The following is a 16,604-nucleotide window of genomic DNA, read 5'->3' on the forward strand; positions in this document are numbered from 1 at the left end:
CTCAGGGCCTGGGGCCTGCTTTGGATTCTGTGTCTCCCTCTCTCTCTGCTCCTCCCCGACTCATGCTCTGTCTCTCTCTGTCTCTCAAAAATAAACATTAAAAAAATTTTTTTAAGTATCCATAAATGGATGAATAAATTTAAAAATGTGGTATAAATATGTTTATATACAATGGAATATTATTCATCTATAAAAAGAATGATATCTTGCCATTTGTGGCAACATGGATGGACCCTGAGGTCATTATGCTAAGTTAAATAAGTCAGACAGAGAAAGATAAATACCACTATGATCTCACTTATCTATGAAATCTTTTTTTAGATTTGCTTAGACAGTAAATCTTTGTTCTTATCACAAGAAAAAAAAAATTGTAACTATGTGTGGTGACAGTTGCTAACAAGACTTATTGTGGTGATCATTTGGCAACACATGCAAATATCGAGTTTGTATGTGTTTGTATACAAGGTTATATGCCCATTATATCTCAATGTTTTAAAAGAATTTACTGTATATGAATTGGTAAAATTGGAATACCATAATATGTAAATGAACAGAGAATGTGAATAATTCACAGAAGAAAGATTACTTTTTTAAAAATTTTTTTAACATTTATTTATTTTTGAGACCGAGAGAGAGAGAGCATGAATGGGGGAAGGTCAGAGAGAGAGGGAGATACAGAATCCGAAACAGGCTCCAGGCTCTGAGCTGTCAGCACAGAGCCCAACGCGGGGCTCGAACTCACGGACCGCGAGCTCATGACCTGAGCGGAAGTCAGACGCCCAACCGACTGAGCCACCCAGGCGCCCCGAAAGATTACTTTTTATTAATTCATAAAAGTATAAAAATGTTGACCATCAAGTTAGATCATAATGACCTAAGAAAAACAAGTTAAATAGAAAAATTATTTTGCCTCGTAATTACAATTTTTAAATGTAGATGAAATATCATTTTGAGGAGGGTGTAGTGGAACTGGTACACTCCTACGCTGCTATGACGGTAAATTAATAATAGTCTTATAGAAACTATCAATAATTATTTTAATGCAGCAATTACAGTTCTGAGAATTAATTTTAACGATGAACGCCAAAAGAAGGAAAAATGGTACCTATGAAAACATTTATTGTGAAATGTTTTTTATATACATTTAGGTGTTTAGAAAGAAAATGTAATTTATAATAATGAAAAATTAAAATCAGCCAATACCAGGAGAATCGTTAAGTAAATTACAGTACTTTAGTCAAGAGAAAGTATGCAGTTTCTAAAGATAAATGTGGAAAATACAGAAGATATGCTATCATGGAAAAGTATTTATGACTTTACCTTAAGTGAAGAAAAGCTGAAAATTATGCGATGAATCAGTCAAATAATAAGTATTTTTTTAAATACACAAATCCTAGGAGGAAAATGAAAGAGGTTTGAGTTGTTGTTATGATGCAACTGCATTATTTAAAATCTACCTGTACTTCAAAACTATAGAATTATTAAAATAATGCTGTTTGGAAAATAAAAATAAAATGGAATAAAACCCCTTTTTTTCTCAAGAAAAAAGTGAATTTTAGAAAATAAAAACATTGCTGGATATGGGGAGGTTGGTCAACAACTTTCTTAAATACCAACACAATGCTGGCATTTTCCAGAACAGAGAATTGAAAACAAAGAGTTTTCAATTCTCTTGCAATTATTTTTTAGAACAAAATGAGAGATGGAGAGATAAATGGATGCAAAACATTTACACAAAGATTTTCACTAATTACTTCTTGATGAAAATAATAGGCAATATCTTAAAGATGACTTAGTCTGGAATCTATCTATCTACCTATTAATTAATTAATTAATTAATTTATTTATTTATTTAAGAGAGGGAGAAAGCACATGTAAGTGGGGGAGACGGGCAGAGGAAAATAGAGGGAGAGAATCTCAAGCAGGCTCCGCACTCAGCACAGAGCCTGATGTGGTAGCTGGATTCCACAACCCTGGGATCATGACTTGAGCCAAAATTAAGAGTCAGACACTCAACCAGCTGAGCCACCCACGCGCCCCTCGTCTGAAATCTTTTAAAAAAATTTCTCCTCCTACAAATGAGTGAATTGTGGGAAGCATTTCAAAGTGGGGTAAAAATTCTGTTGCTTCAAATGGACTGTCTATAACATTGGGCAGAAGCCAGGCACAGGTAGGTACATACTGTGTTTCACTTACGTAAAATCTAGGCACTGGCACATTTACAGTGTGTATACTTTACGATCTGCAAGTTATACCTCAATAAAGAAGAAAAAAAATGTTCTGTAGTCAGATCGTTTCACAGAATTGAAAATCAGACACAGACATTAAGATTTTATTTTCCTTCAGCTGTTTATTTGGAATGTAATGAAGCTCTTCTAAGTATTTTGAGTAATCTGACCTTACTAAATTACCTTGGGTCAATGTGGGTGGTCACGAATGGCAAAATGTTCATTTAATTAACTGCTATGGCTCACACTGGCCAGACTGAGTGTACATCTTTAAGGCCACTGCTTCTACTCCTCTTCAAATGATCAGGTGGGATTCTCCTTAAAAAGTATTTACATGACTGGGGCGCCTGGGTGGCGCAGTCGGTTAAGCGTCCGACTTTGGCCAGGTCACGATCTCGCGGTCCGTGAGTTCGAGCCCCGCTTCAGGCTCTGGGCTGATGGCTCAGAGCCTGGAGCCTGTTTCCGATTCTGTGTCTCCCTCTCTCTCTGACCCTCCCCCGTTCATGCTCTGTCTCTCTCTGTCCCAAAAATAAATAAATGTTGAAAAAAAATTAAAAAAAAAAGTTTTTACATGACAGACTCTTAAAGGAAAATAAGGAATAAGACCATCTAAGTCACACCCTCCAAATCCATGGCCAACACAGAGAAGAGGAGTGCACTGTGGCATGAATTCCTGACTGCAGTGGCAGGAATCACATGCTCCAGGAGCATGACACCATGTGTCTGACTGCACAGTGGAACCTGACCTACTATTTGCATCTTCATGTTTTGGGGAACTGTTCTTCCAAGATAAATTACTTTGGAATTTCCTACTCATGTATATTTAATACAGAGAAACTGTTAATGCTGTAATATAGTGAGAGGAAGTATTGTAGGGTAGAAAGACCATGGTCTTGGTAGTTATAAAAATAAGGATTCAAATTCTAGCTCTTCCACTTTCTAAATATGTGATTGTGGAAAAATGATCCAATTTCTCTAAATGATAGTTTCTTCACCTGTGAAGTGCGGTTTATAAAATACCTGGCATGCACTGTTACCTTTTGTTAGAGACTATATTTGTATTTATATTTATATGTGCCAGGCACACTAGGCAAGCAATGGTCGTGGTGGTTAAATGTTAGGAAAACTGGATAGTAGCCATTCTCATCACTTATGGCTGAATGACTTCATTCAAATGCTGTACTTTTTTTGACACTCAAGTTATGCAAAAAAGGCACAAACATCCACCTGTTGAGGAATGGCTTCTAAGGTTCAATTAATTTGCGAGCAAGTCTATTTTTGTGCTTCTTTGCCCTCCTATGTGATTCTACCGAGTTAAACATTTTTAAACTATAGGTACTTGAAAAAGAACAAGGCCTATTTATTGGATACATGCAACACAAAGGGGAAAACAAAAGAAATGGCAAATAGCTCTAAGCACCCAATCCTAATCTCCATCTGAGTCCCAGTGCAGAGGTTCTCCTGGGTGGAGAATTCTGGTCATTCTGCCCTCGGGTGGATGAGAATGGCAACCAAGCTGAGGTTGCTGACACCATTTTGGGCAGTGATTTAATTGCCCTAATGTTTAGATGTTCATCTTGTTCTTGGGGTAAATCAAGACAGGGCAAGTTATAAGGGTATCATCTAAATGAACAAAATGTGGCCTCCCGTTTGCCAGGGATCTACCCTTGCACCACAGCAAATACAGAACTCCATCTCTCTCTCTCCTGTGAGTGGGGGTGTGGGCCAGTGTAGGGGCAGTTGTCTTTCTTGTATTTCATTGGCTCAAGATATTATCTTACCTAGAAAGAAGAAAATGGTAATTCTAGAAATAAAAATGTTTGTCCAGCTAGACTGGGCCACATAGTACAAAATGATCTGATCCACTGTAGGTTTTAAACAAAAACATTGTTGCTATCTGAACCCAGAATAGCATAGCCTGTGTTTCTCTATTTAAAAGGGAAAAAAGAAAAATCACAACAACCGGGCATGGGAAAACTACCCACACAAGACTGAGGCCTGATTTTACCTCTTTCCTTTCATACCAACCAAGGTTAGATGATCACAAACAGATCCTTACCCTGCTTCCCAGAATTGTTGTGAGGATTAAATGAAATAACAAAATTAATCCATCAAGTGCAAAATGCCACATAAATACTAGTGAGGTTATTACAAGAAGGGAACTGGAATCGCTCCAAGTTTGTGCTGGAGACAGCAGCAATGAACTGAACAGACAGCTGGGCAAATGTGCCAGACAGGAAGCACGTCTGACTTCTGAATACAGGCTTGATTCCCTTTCCCTGAGCTACACCTGCCAGACTGGAAGCCCCTAGTGCTTCAGTCATGAATGGGCACGTCCTGTCCAGAGCTCTAGGGCCTTGCCCCAGTCTGGCCTTTGGCTCCACCCTGCTGTGCTGGCCCAGAGCCAAGTCTGGGCTGACTTCCCCTCTAATATGCCTGGTACTACCTCTTCCAGTACCATCAGGCCTTAAGCCAGCATCTCAAGTTTTGCATGACACAAGCGGCCCAATAATGAGAACACTCCTTCCTGCGTGCTCGGGAATTTCCCTTCCCTCCTCTTTCCCCTTAAATCATTCGTATTTCCGCTTCTTCCATATTTCTCATCTACGCCAGGGCTCCAAATTAGGATGCAGGAGGTTACCAAGCCGGTAACAGGGCAAAGGAACCAGTTTGGCCCATTAACCATGCCTCTGAATTGGGTCAGCTGCTTCCACTAGTGCTAATTCCTTGCTAACTCCTTGTTTCCAGTAGCTAAAACATGATAGGTTCTCAATAACTATTTGTTGAATGAAAACAAATATCAAATTAATGAATCGGCAAATACATACCAGATGAAACCCTAGGCCTTTTCCAGGACCCTGACTTCCCATATCCCTGACCTGCTTTTCAACTGCTCTTATGGTCAAAATACTAGGGCAGCCTCAGCTTGGTTTCCCAGATTGACTTTGACTTTATGTTCTATATGCACAAAGAATGACTGTCAGCACATCTATTCTTTTGTGTGGGTTTTGAAAGAAAAAAGAGACTAAAAAAGAGACAAACCTCACTTTCCAGCTATTTCTCAGAAGAAATAGAATCATTCTGATAGAATGTGTGCGGGTATGTCTGTATCTGTGTGTGTGTGTGTGTGTTCAAGAGTAGTATAGAGATATTTTAAGGGTTTTTTTCCTACAGAATAAAAGAGACACCCTGGCTAAAAATCTCAGTTGCTAACAATAGAGGCAGATTATTCCCACCAAAGACAGAAGGTAAAAGGGGCACAGCTTTAGATTCCCACTGCACAATGCTCCTATCTTCAGATGCCCTAAGGATCAGGAAGGTAGAGCAGGTTTTTCTGGTGTTCAATAGTAGTTTAATACTGCTACATCTATATGAACCCAGATGATAGCAAACAATCAAATATACGTGTAATGCCAGAAGGAGATGAGAGAGAGAATGGGGCAGAAAAAAAGTATTTGAAGAAATAATGTCTGGGATGCCTGGGTGGCTCAGTCGGTTAAGTGCCCAACTCTGGATGAGGTCATGATCTCAAGGTTTGTGGGTTTGAGCCCCATGTCGGGCTGTGTGATGACAGCGCAGATTCTGTGAAGAGTCTGCTTCAGATTCTGTGTCTCCCTCTCTCTCTGCCCCTCCCCTGCTCATGCTCTCTTGCTCTCTCTCTCTCTCTCTCTCTCTCTCAAAAATAAATAAACATTAAAAAAAATTTAAAGAAATAATGTCTAAAATTTTTCCTAATTGATTAAAGATAGATACAGGATTGTAGATACAATCCTGTAGATACAGGATTGTAAATGAATGCCACACAGAACAAACAAACAAACAAAACACTGGTGCACATCAGGGTCAAGTTATTGAAAGTCAAAGATAAAGAGCAAACATTGAAAGCAGCAAGAGAAAATAGCATATTACATAGAGAAGAAAATGATCTGATCAACACCTGACTTTCAGCGGAAACCAAGAAGCCCAGAAGAGAATGGAAAAACATCTTTAAAATGCTGAAAGAGAAAAAAACCCTGTCAATCTGGAATTCCATATTCAGGGGACATACAATTCTCATATGAAAGTAAAATAACATTTTTGGATAAAACAAAGAAGACTTGTACCCAACAGACCTGTGCTACAAGAAACAATAAGGGAAGTTCTAAATTATTTATTTATTGCATTGTCTTGGAGATTTACTACTACTGGAGGCATTACATATGAGCTCTAGATTCTCATAGCCTTCCTACTCTATAGGATAGATTATTTATCTCATGGGATGCTTAGACTCTGAAATTGCTTATGTTCTCTATTATAGCCTCTTCCCACCATTGTGGGTTTGTTCTGAGGGTAGACGGAGTAGGAATGGGGTTAAGGATGGAATCTAATTAATTAAAACAAAGAGAGATTGACAGAACATAGCATATATATGGTTGGGGTGGGAAGAATCAGTGCAGGTAAGGAAAACAGATTGAGATTAAATGCTCCCATGGTAAAAGCTAGATTACCAGGAATAGACCCAAGAATCTATCCTAAATTGTGGAAGAAGTTGGGGAAGAAAAATATACCTAGTCCCCTTCTTGACCTATCAGCCTTCTCATACTATAGTAATTCCTAATCTTCTTTAGATTTAACAGGTATGCCTATATGTCTAAGGTAGGACTTAGTTCCTTCAAGTATCTGATCACCCATTAGGCTGCAGGTAAACAAGAGTGGTGGGATCTGGGAAATACCAAGGAGAGAAATTACAGATACAGTTCCAAGGTATGATCTGTGAGCAGAAGAGGATGTCAAAGAAGTAGGATGGTGGATATGTCACCTATGTAAATGATAAATACCGAATGAGTAGGATAGGATGGACAAATTGGCTTCAAGATTCCTTACGGAACCCTGAGATATAATGTTTTAGCAGTCGGGATACTACAGGTTCCCAGTTGTATACAGGACACCAATTTCCACGACAGGTTGCTAAATTTTTTACTTATTTTAGGGAGATGTTGAAATATTTTTTATTTGTTTATAAATATTCCTTTTTACAAACTTCATTTTTATCCAGCCATGGATTCAGCACCTTCTTCAGAAAGAAAAAGGACTCGGTGAATTTCCCCAGGTCCAGAACCCAGAAAACACAAATGGCATTGACCAAATGGTGGGAGGGATATAGAGACTGGCTATCTGCCTATCAAGAATTAAAAAAAACAGGTTTCACACTAGGCCAAGTCTCTGGAGCATTATGTTGAGAAGGATTCAGAGGTTTAGACCCTTAAATATGGGCTCTGAAAGGGAGTACCACAATTAATTGGTGAGGTCTGCCATGAGAATGAGACCATATGCTCAAGAGTGTTGTCCTTAGCTTGGGTGGCTTATTTGCAGATTGACTGGTCCCCAGTAGATAAGAGACTTCCTGGACTAACACAAAGGAGTCAGGCCTCACTATGTCACTGAAGCACAGGACCTGTCTGTCAGGTCTTGGTCAGGTCCTAATCCGAAGAGTTAGGAAAAACACCGAGTGTGAGAGCGGGAAAAGCCTGTTTATCATCACTGATGTTTGCTAAGTCCCTCACATGGGTTGGTTGGCCAGATAGGCCTAAGCTTTGGAGCCATCCCTCTCAGGCAGCCTTGCCATCTTCACCTGCCCTAACAGGTAAGTAATGAAGCCATGGGATCATTTGATCTGCACAAATTTCTCCTTTATCTGCTTAAGTCCTGGGGCGGGGGGGGGGGGAGGGGGGGGTGGAATATGAGTTTTGTACCTGGGACCAGCCCCACTCTGCCTCAAAAAGCCAAGAGAATTATTGGGTCTTGTAACCCCATTTTGTTACACCCATAGGAACAGTGACTCCTCCTCTAACCCCAGCTAACAGAAACCCTTTCTCTTGAAAGAATGCTGTGTTAAGGGGAAAGGTATATGGTAGTAACTTGAAGTCTGGTGTTTTGTGGGGAGACCAGGGACCAGAAGGGTTGAGAAAAAGGTGATACTGTGATCTTCAGTTGTCAGGCAACTATAGCGTGGGGAAGAATGTTCAGACCTGCAGGTAGTGGAGTTTGGGCAGAGATGAACGTCTTCTTACTGCTCATGAGAGTATACGGGGTAGTTGCTCTCCCAAGTGGAGGCAGGTGGGGAGGTCCCTACCTTGTCGGTCTTTGTCATGTGTTACAGAGGAGTGAGGAATGCTGAATGGATGACCATTGGGTATGGTCAGTTCTTCTGCGGGCTGTAACAGACCCATAAACAAGCGCAGGAACAGCCTCCTTCTCCTGCCCCAGATTCCCATTCTAGGAGAATCCCAGCTCAGATCAGCGCATTAACCCGAGAGAGGGAGAAGACGCCGGAGAGCACCCCATGTGGGGTGCAACAGGCATGTGTCAGACTCGGCTAGGCCTTCCCTGAAACCCTGGGGGTTCTGCAGAGGCAGGAAACGCACCACCCAACCTCAACATGTCACCTCGGGGAGGAGGAGCCAGGTGGGCCGTCGCTGCTCCAGGAAGGGCTGCCGGGTCCCGGGGCTCCGGGGCCTCCCCGAGGGGAGAGCGGAACTCTGGCACCAGGCCCGCGGGGTTCGGTGCCCCGGGACTCTTGGGGGTGAGGAGCCGCGCCCGGGCCAACTTCGGGTTCCCGACGGTGGGGGAGTCGGTGCCGGCCGCGGGCTGGCGGGCGGGCCGTCAGCCGCCCGGCCCGTCGCCTACCTCCCCGCCCCCCGGCTTCCTGCGGAGGCCGCGGCCGCCATGTTGTTGTGGGGCTGAGGCGGCGCCGCGAAGCCCGAGCGGCCGTGAGACGCTGCGCAACAGGTTCGCTGTCGGCGGCCTGGCGACGAACCGGGCGGCGGCGGCGACTGCCGAGCAGGGTCTCCCGGCGTCCGCTCGCTCCCGCGCTGCGGGTGCCGAGGGGCACGGGGTCGCGCTGTGACGTACGGGAGGCGCGGCGGGGGCGCCAGGTGGGTGAAGCGACTGGCCGGGGCTGCGGCAGGGCGCGGGGCAGGTGCGGGCGCCACCGCGCTCGCCGCGGGGAGGCTCGGCGGGCCGGGCTGGAAGGCGGCTGCGCGCCCCCGCCGCCGCGGACGGGCCCTTGGGAGCCCTAGCTAGGCCCCTGGCGGGCTTGGCGGCGCCGGGCGGAAACCTCCGGCCCCGGTTCCTGCCCCAGCGGCGGGGCCAGGGCGGACGCCGAGGGGCCGGGGCTGGGCCGCCCCTTCCCATGCGGCCGAACCCCGGCCCCCAGCCTCTCCTGGCAGGTGCGGACGCCGCTCAGGGCCGGGGGTGGCGTGGCCCCTCGCTTTCAGGGTGCCGGCAGAAGGGGGCCCTTAGGGGCACCCTAAGGGAGCACCCCCCACCCCCCTTTTTTCCCCCCCGCAGAATTGGCTTTTCTTGGTAATGGCTGGTTCGGAATGTCAGGTGAGCCGCATCCCGGTGCGTCAAAGTAGTCCGAGTCACGAGAGGCCAGTGGGCGGATGCTCGGCGTCCACCGCTCGCGTTAAACCAAAGTTGGGGAATGTTACAATTTGACTTTAGCGTTATTGATTTCCAGGGTATACAAAAGCGCGGAGAGATGTAATCTCTCAGGCCATCGTAGTTTATTCCTAATTATTGTTGTTGCTGTGTTGTTGTTGTTTTTAAAGATGCCTGCCTGTGCTTAGTGAATGTGTAAACCCAGGCGGAAACTGCAGATGGCTTTGCATTCTTTAAAAAGATGCTGTATTTGGGTGATTAATCATGCGCTTTGTCGTTGAATGATTGCCGATGGCAAGTATGCTTCATTTGAGACTTGAATTAATTATGAATTAGGAATATGTTTGATAGAGCCAACCAGTTTATTTTAGGAATTAAGGGTTACACAAACATGATTGCTTTCTTAAATGCTCTAGTTTGTTTTTTACTAGTGTTTACTTGCTTACCCAGAGATAGGCGACGTGTGACTTGAAATTTTGTGTTGTTTTAGTCAGCTTAATTTAGGTGGCATAGACTCTGTAGGTTAAGCTTCTTAAGCCTCTTAAGAAAATTGCCTCTTCCCTCTGCTTGTTTGCTATATTGTTAATCAGTGATAAAACGTAAACGCAGTCTATAAACATCACCTAAAACCTTTACATGAATTGATAATAATATCCCTCAAATTTTAAAGATAGTAGCAACTCTGTTCTGCATATCTTTAGGTTTCTTTGGCTGTGCCTATGATTCTCTAGTAATATCTCTCTCCTGTCCAGCTTTATTGAAATATGATTGACATATATCCCTTGTAATTTCAAAAGTGTAGAAGGTGCAAGTTGTTTTTAAAAGCTTAATTTAAGAACAAGCAATTTTGTATTTTTGGAAGGCATGGGAAAATGTGCATTATTGCTATTGTAATATTAATGAGCAGCAGAAGAGCTTGCATTTTTTAATGCTTTAATATATTTATTCCCTCCACTCACCTTTATAGTGAAAGGTAGAATTGTCTGACAAAACTTGACCTGTACTGAATTATTGAGCAGGGAGGTACTATTATTAGTTCAGCAGATCTCAAGGCTAAAATCCTAGTCTCTTCTGAATATGAGGAAATGTGTTAGGCATGTTCTGGGATTGCAATTATAGTTATAAAAAATTGCATTTTTGCAAAAATAGAGTAGTATAAGGAACCTCTATACACCTATCACCCACACAGGAGCTTTCAGGATTTTCTTTATCCATCTCTTTTTCTTTCATACCTTAATTTTTGTTGTTGTTGTTATTTCATCCTACATACTTAACACATCTTTTTTTTTTAAAAAAGTGGAAGTTTTTTTCCATAACCTTAAGATTTCTATTTTTAATGTGTCTTTAATATGAAGTTTCACGAATTTCAATCCTTCTAGAAAGACAAAAAGAACATTTATTGGTCATCTCCTTCAACTACTTTCCTCAGTATTAAAATATATTTACTGCGGTTATCATTAATTGAACACTTATTACTGCTAGGCCCTGTGCTGTTTTGCATAATCAGTTAAAGCATAATCAACAAAGATCCTATGAGTAGGGTTACTTTTTCTCCTGAGTTACTTTTTCTCCTATCAAGTAGATAGCTGAAATGCTAACCTGGAGGTTAACTGACCACCCTTAGTCTCTGAGCTAGTAAGTACAAGAGCCAGGTTTCAAACCAAGACCTTTTAACTTCAGCCCCTGTGCCTTTATCATTCCTCTTGATTCAGAAATTTAAAAAAAAAAAAAAAAAGTCGTTTGGGCACTCAGTAAATATTTGTTGAGTAAATGAATGAAAGTACATGTTAATCCACTGGTAAGTAACTAGCATTTGTATGTACTATATTTACTTGTAAAGCAATTTGTGAACAAGTTCCAGAAATGATTCAGAATAAACTAATTATGTTACTAAATTATATCACTAAAACTTGTATTACTAAAAATGTGGTATATTTATAACAGTGCATTGGTTTTTGGTTGTTTTTTTTTTTTTTTTTTTGGTATGCTGATCTTTTCAATATCTTATTTATGGAAAAATTTGTGGAACAACTGTTTTTAAAGAAAGACTAAGAAAAGGGGCGCCTGGGTGGCGCAGTCGGTTAAGCGTCCGACTTCAGCCAGGTCACGATCTCGCGGTCCGGGAGATCGAGCCCCGCATCAGGCTCTGGGCTGATGGCTCGGAGCCTGGAGCCTGTTTCCGATTCTGTGTCTCCCTCTCTCTCTGCCCCTCCCCTGTTCTGTCTCTGTCTCTCTCTGTCCCAAAAATAAATAAAAAACGTTGAAAAAAAAATTAAAAAAAAGAAAGACTAAGAAAAAGCAGGCTTTTTTTTTGGCGTATTAGTTGTTAAAGTCAGGATTCCACGTGTGAAATAGGAAAATAAGAATGTTTAGAATCTGTAAACGAGTAGATCTAAAGATGAAGGTGCATCAGAAATGCTGTTGTTTTTTTCTTGAGTTCATTTTTTGCTTTGTATCCTCCTGTAACTATTGAACATAGTCACTGATGTTAGAGTCCTGTTGGGTAGATGTAGATGGTGCATATTTGTAGGTATTCTTTGAAAAGGGGGAACTGAACTGGTTTTAAAGGATCTTAAGTCAGAGAGGAAGTGGGGGAGGAGAGGAGGAAACTGAGCAGAAATAGGGCAGTGAATACATCACGAAATAAGGTATTTATACAACTGTAAGAGGGCAGCATATTTCATTTGCAAATAGTATTATTTTAAGAGAGTCACTTGAAAAATCATTTCACAGCTATATCAGGACACTGAATGATTTAGTTACTTGGGAAGCTATTCAGCAGTAGTTATGGGAGACATTTAGGAGATCTATTACCAGACAGTAGACATTTAACTTGTTTGATTTAAGCAACTCTTCTATGTTTTCTAAATTAGTTTCTTCACTAATGCATATTCATTTTAGAAAAAGTATATGTGGTTAATAAAAATTTCATTTATTTTCATTTTAACTATAGTAGATAAGATATAGGCTTTCAAGATGAAACCTCCTGCTCCTAACTCCCAACATGAAATACCTGTATGGTCTTGAGCAACTGATTTTAATTCTCTAAGCTTCTGTTTCTCATTTACAAAACGTACCTGTCTCATAGTGGTATTGTATGTAATAGAAAGTATTTAGCACAGTGACTAATTAGTATGGGTGCTCAATAAACATTACCATTATTCCAACTAGCTTCAGTGAGAATTTTCAAACTAGCTTAATCCTTTTTTTGTTTCTTTTTTGGTCTTTTTACCTAAATGACTGGAAAAGAAATTCCCTTTTTGGCACCTTAATTTTTAATCTTATCATCAAAACAATCCATGTAAGAAGTCTGGAAAACAGAAGAACTGACCCACAATCTCATCTCCCCCTAAAGAATCTGCCTCCCCCGCCCCCCTTAAATTAGGGGTGGTGGGATGTAGCCTGAAGGAGGAAAGTGTCTGTATCTGCAAAAGAGACTACTGCTTTGGATTATCACTTCCAAGTCTTTGAATCCAGGTGGTTAAACAACTTATGCTTTTCAGCATGAGGAGCGCTTGACTAGTATGAGGTTGACAATGGGAAAGAATAGTCAGGAATGGTGGGCAGTTGGGGTGCCTTTGTGGCTCCATAGGTTAAGCGTCCGACTTTGGCTCAGGTTATGATCTCAATGGTTTGTGGGTTCAAGCCCCACGTCAGGCTCTGTGCTGACAGCTCGGAACCTGCTTTCTGTGTCTCCCTCTCTCTACCCCTCTCCCACTCATGCTCTCTGTCTCTCAAAAATAAATAAAACATTAAAAATAAAAATATTAATAAAAAAGAATGGTGGGCAGTGGCAAACTATAGAGTCCATTTAGATAAACCCTAGCAGGGTTTTCTCTGACAGGAGGACACTGTTAACTGGTGCTTTATCATTTTCTTTTTGCTTAAACACATTGGCATGAATTTCACATGTGTAGCGTTTGGTGATTTTACTTTTTGGTGGACATGAAATACATTTTGGTAAGTATAAGTGAGAAATTCAAGACTCATGAAATTTGCAGAGAATGATGTGGACTGAGATGCACGTGTAACGCGCATTTTCTAACTTTGTGGTAAGTCCTGAAAACCTGAATGGTAGAAGAGAAGTCATGGTTTAATTTCCACTTAACCTTCTTTCACTGTGAGCATTTTAGGCTTCTCCTCTGCTAATGTTCCAGTGAAATGCTTATAAATTGATGTTGTCCTGCTGCAGAGACAGCCTGTATTGGAAGGCTTTCCCTGTCCACCTCTCCTTCCTTCTAATGTGTGGTCCTCATTCTGTGATTCTGACTTGGAGTTTTTGGCTCCTTCAGGATCTAGAGAACAGAATCACTTGTATGATTGAGATGTTAAGAGCCGTTTAGACTAGATACAGATAACCCCAACCTTTTTCTGAGCGTTACTCTCCCGTCCTGGGTTTATAGTCTTTGTAGCATGGTGGTAATCTCATCTTGATAAAGTACATGCTGTAGCTCCCTCTTAAATACATCTTTGTTATCGCTTTCTACATTAGGTTGACTTTACCTCATCTTTGTCTTTCTGGGGGCTTCGGTGGGGGAAAAATGCCTTTTCCCTCTGTTTTCTGTCATCTGCTTTAACTTTTTCTTTGTTCTTAACAACCATCTTTCATTCTAAAAATTAAGCCCAACAGAAGTTACTGCTCATTCATGGTACCAAATTCCTCTAACAAATATTATGTGCGTACAGGCCAGGAACTGCCCCAAGCATTGAGCATGTAAGCAGTTGACAGAATATACAAAAATCCCTGCCCTTATGCTGCTTATATTCAAGAAGAAAGAGATGAGACAATCAACTGTCTAGAAGTTAGAATTTGCCAGGTGCTGTGGAGAAAAAGTAAGGCAGGAAATGGGAGTAGGGAATGTGTAGGTAGTTGGGTGGGGGGTAATTGAGAGAAGTAAATTTGCCTTTTTCAAGGTTATTATTAAAAAATGAAAGACCTGGGAAAAGATTATTGTTTGTGCTTTATGTGTTAACTTATATTTCACGTATTGTATTTAGCAAAATTTATTATTTAAGGCTTTTTTAACGTTTATTCATTTTTGAGAGATGGAGAAATGAGTGGGGGAGGGGCAGAAAGAGAGGGAGACACAGAATCCCAAGCAGGCTCCAGGCTCTGAGCTGTCAGCACAAACCTCGTCACAGGGCTTGAACCCACGGACTGCGACATCATGACCTGAGCTGAAGTTGAACGCTTAACCAACTGAGCCACCCAGGTACCCCTGTCATTTTAATATAACTATTGGGTTTGCACCCAGCAGATCCCTGAATATTTCTATGTTCTAATAACTTAAAGGCAGACAAACAAACCTCAGATACAACATGACTAGAGCAGATATTTATCAAATGGTTTGGAATAGATACCTTAATTTTACTTTTCCTAAAAGCACTATATTGTGTTTGTTTTTAAACCCTATAGGCTTTCTGTTTATACCATTTTTATTGTGATGAGTAATATATGTTCTTTTGGAAAATTCGAAAGCAACAGGGGAAATTGAAAGAAGAAAATAGTCACTGAGAATCATATTACCCAGAGAAATGGTCTCTCTTAATACTTTGGTAGATATCCTTCTAGAAATTTGTCTTTGCAAAAAATGGAATTATATACTGTGGTGTGTTACCTGCTTTTTCGCTTACTAACATTTATCAAAAAATAGTTCTATTTTATTGCATACTTATCTACAGCATAATTTTCTTGGCTAAATAATACTGCTTTGCTACTATAGAATGTTAACAACGTCTGACATTTACTGAGCATTTACTGTTTTCTAGTTACTTTTGAGACACTTGATGTATTTTTTTATTCACTTAGTCTTCAGCCTCTCCATAAAAGCTATTCTATTATTACTTATTTTGCAGTTGAGAAGATTGAACAAGGACAGGTTTAGTAATTTTACCAAGATCTCACAGCTAATGTGCTCATATTATCCTCTCATATTGGTTCTGTAACTTTAAAGTAGTTTGTATTTTTTAAATTTAAGTTTTATTATTCGTTTGTAAAAATTTACTTAAGTAGGCTCCACACCCAATGTGGGGCTTAAACTCATGACCCTGAGATCAAGAGTTGCAGGCTCCCCATAAAAAAAGGCGGGGAGGTGCCTGGGTGGCTTAGTCGGTCAGGTCATGGCTCAGGTCATGATCTCATGGCTTGTGAGTTGGAGCCCTGCTTTGGGCTCTGTGCTAGCAGCTCAGAGCCTGGAGCCTGCTTCAGATTCTGTGTTTCCCCCTCTCTCTGCCCCTCCCCTGCTCATGCTCTCTCTCTTAAACATTAAAAAAAAAAAAGGTGGGGTGGGTGCCTGGGTGGCTCAGTTGGTTGAGCATCCGACTTCAGCTCAGGTCCTGATCCCGCAGTTTGTGGGTTTGAGCCTTGCATGGGACTCTGAGCTGACGGTGCAGAGCCTGCTTAGGATCTCACTTGCTCCTCTCTCTCCGCCCCTCCCCCCACTCATGCTTTTTCTCTCTCTTTCTCTCTCAAAAATAAATAAACTTTAAAAAAAAAAACAGAGTTGCAGGCTCTACTGACTGAGCCAGTCAGGCAACCCTATATTTTTAAATTGTGCCACAGTTAACATCTTTGTAACCATATCTGTATTCACATCTATGATTATTTACTTAGAATAAATTGCTAGTAGTTGTAGTAGTCGTAGTCATGGATCAAAAGGTATGGACACTTCCTATGGCCCATGTAAAAGCATTGCCAAGTTGTCTTCTAGAAAAACTTGTCAGTACCGAAGTGTTCTCCTACCAGTGAAACTGATCCTGTTTCCCATATCGTCAGAAACATTGGCTTTTTTTTAATCTCCTAATTTGATAAAGACCACCTTGTTTTTCTTTCTCTATTTTTGAAGGCATATTTTTAAAGATTTTACTTTTAGAAATATTTACCTCTGCTCTTTCTCACTTCTTTGGCATTTTCATCGCTTGGTTATTTTTAAGGATTCTTTATATTTTAAGAAT

The 16,604-nt window shown here is 41.2% G+C and overlaps 2 protein-coding genes across 11 annotated transcripts in view; one reads left to right on the forward strand and one right to left on the reverse strand.

Annotated features, from left to right (window-relative positions):
* LOC125162973 (translation initiation factor IF-2-like) overlaps positions 1-14,252 on the reverse strand; it is a 45,222-nt gene extending 30,970 nt beyond the window's left edge. Inside the window, exons 1-3 of the mRNA XM_047854461.1 lie at positions 14,154-14,252; positions 9,325-9,477; positions 8,654-9,282 (exon numbers count right to left, since the gene is read on the reverse strand). Coding sequence (XP_047710417.1) covers positions 8,654-9,282; positions 9,325-9,477; positions 14,154-14,252 — 881 coding nt within the window. The remainder of the gene's footprint in view (positions 1-8,653; positions 9,283-9,324; positions 9,478-14,153) is intronic.
* The window catches only part of ITSN2 (intersectin 2), a 147,298-nt gene continuing 138,488 nt past the window's right edge, over positions 7,795-16,604 (forward strand). For 4 of the 10 annotated variants that reach the window (XM_047853598.1, XM_047853602.1, XM_047853604.1 and 1 more), the window contains exon 1: positions 9,018-9,142. The gene's annotated coding sequence lies outside the window, so the exon portion shown is untranslated. Of the gene's footprint in view, positions 7,852-8,540; positions 8,791-9,017; positions 9,143-9,571; positions 9,597-16,604 lie in introns of those variants that run through there. The other 6 variants (XM_047853600.1, XM_047853605.1, XM_047853606.1 and 3 more) reach the window with 5 other exon arrangements.

Source organism: Prionailurus viverrinus, chromosome A3 (assembly GCF_022837055.1).
Source record: "Prionailurus viverrinus isolate Anna chromosome A3, UM_Priviv_1.0, whole genome shotgun sequence".
NCBI classification, from domain to species: domain Eukaryota; kingdom Metazoa; phylum Chordata; class Mammalia; order Carnivora; family Felidae; genus Prionailurus; species Prionailurus viverrinus.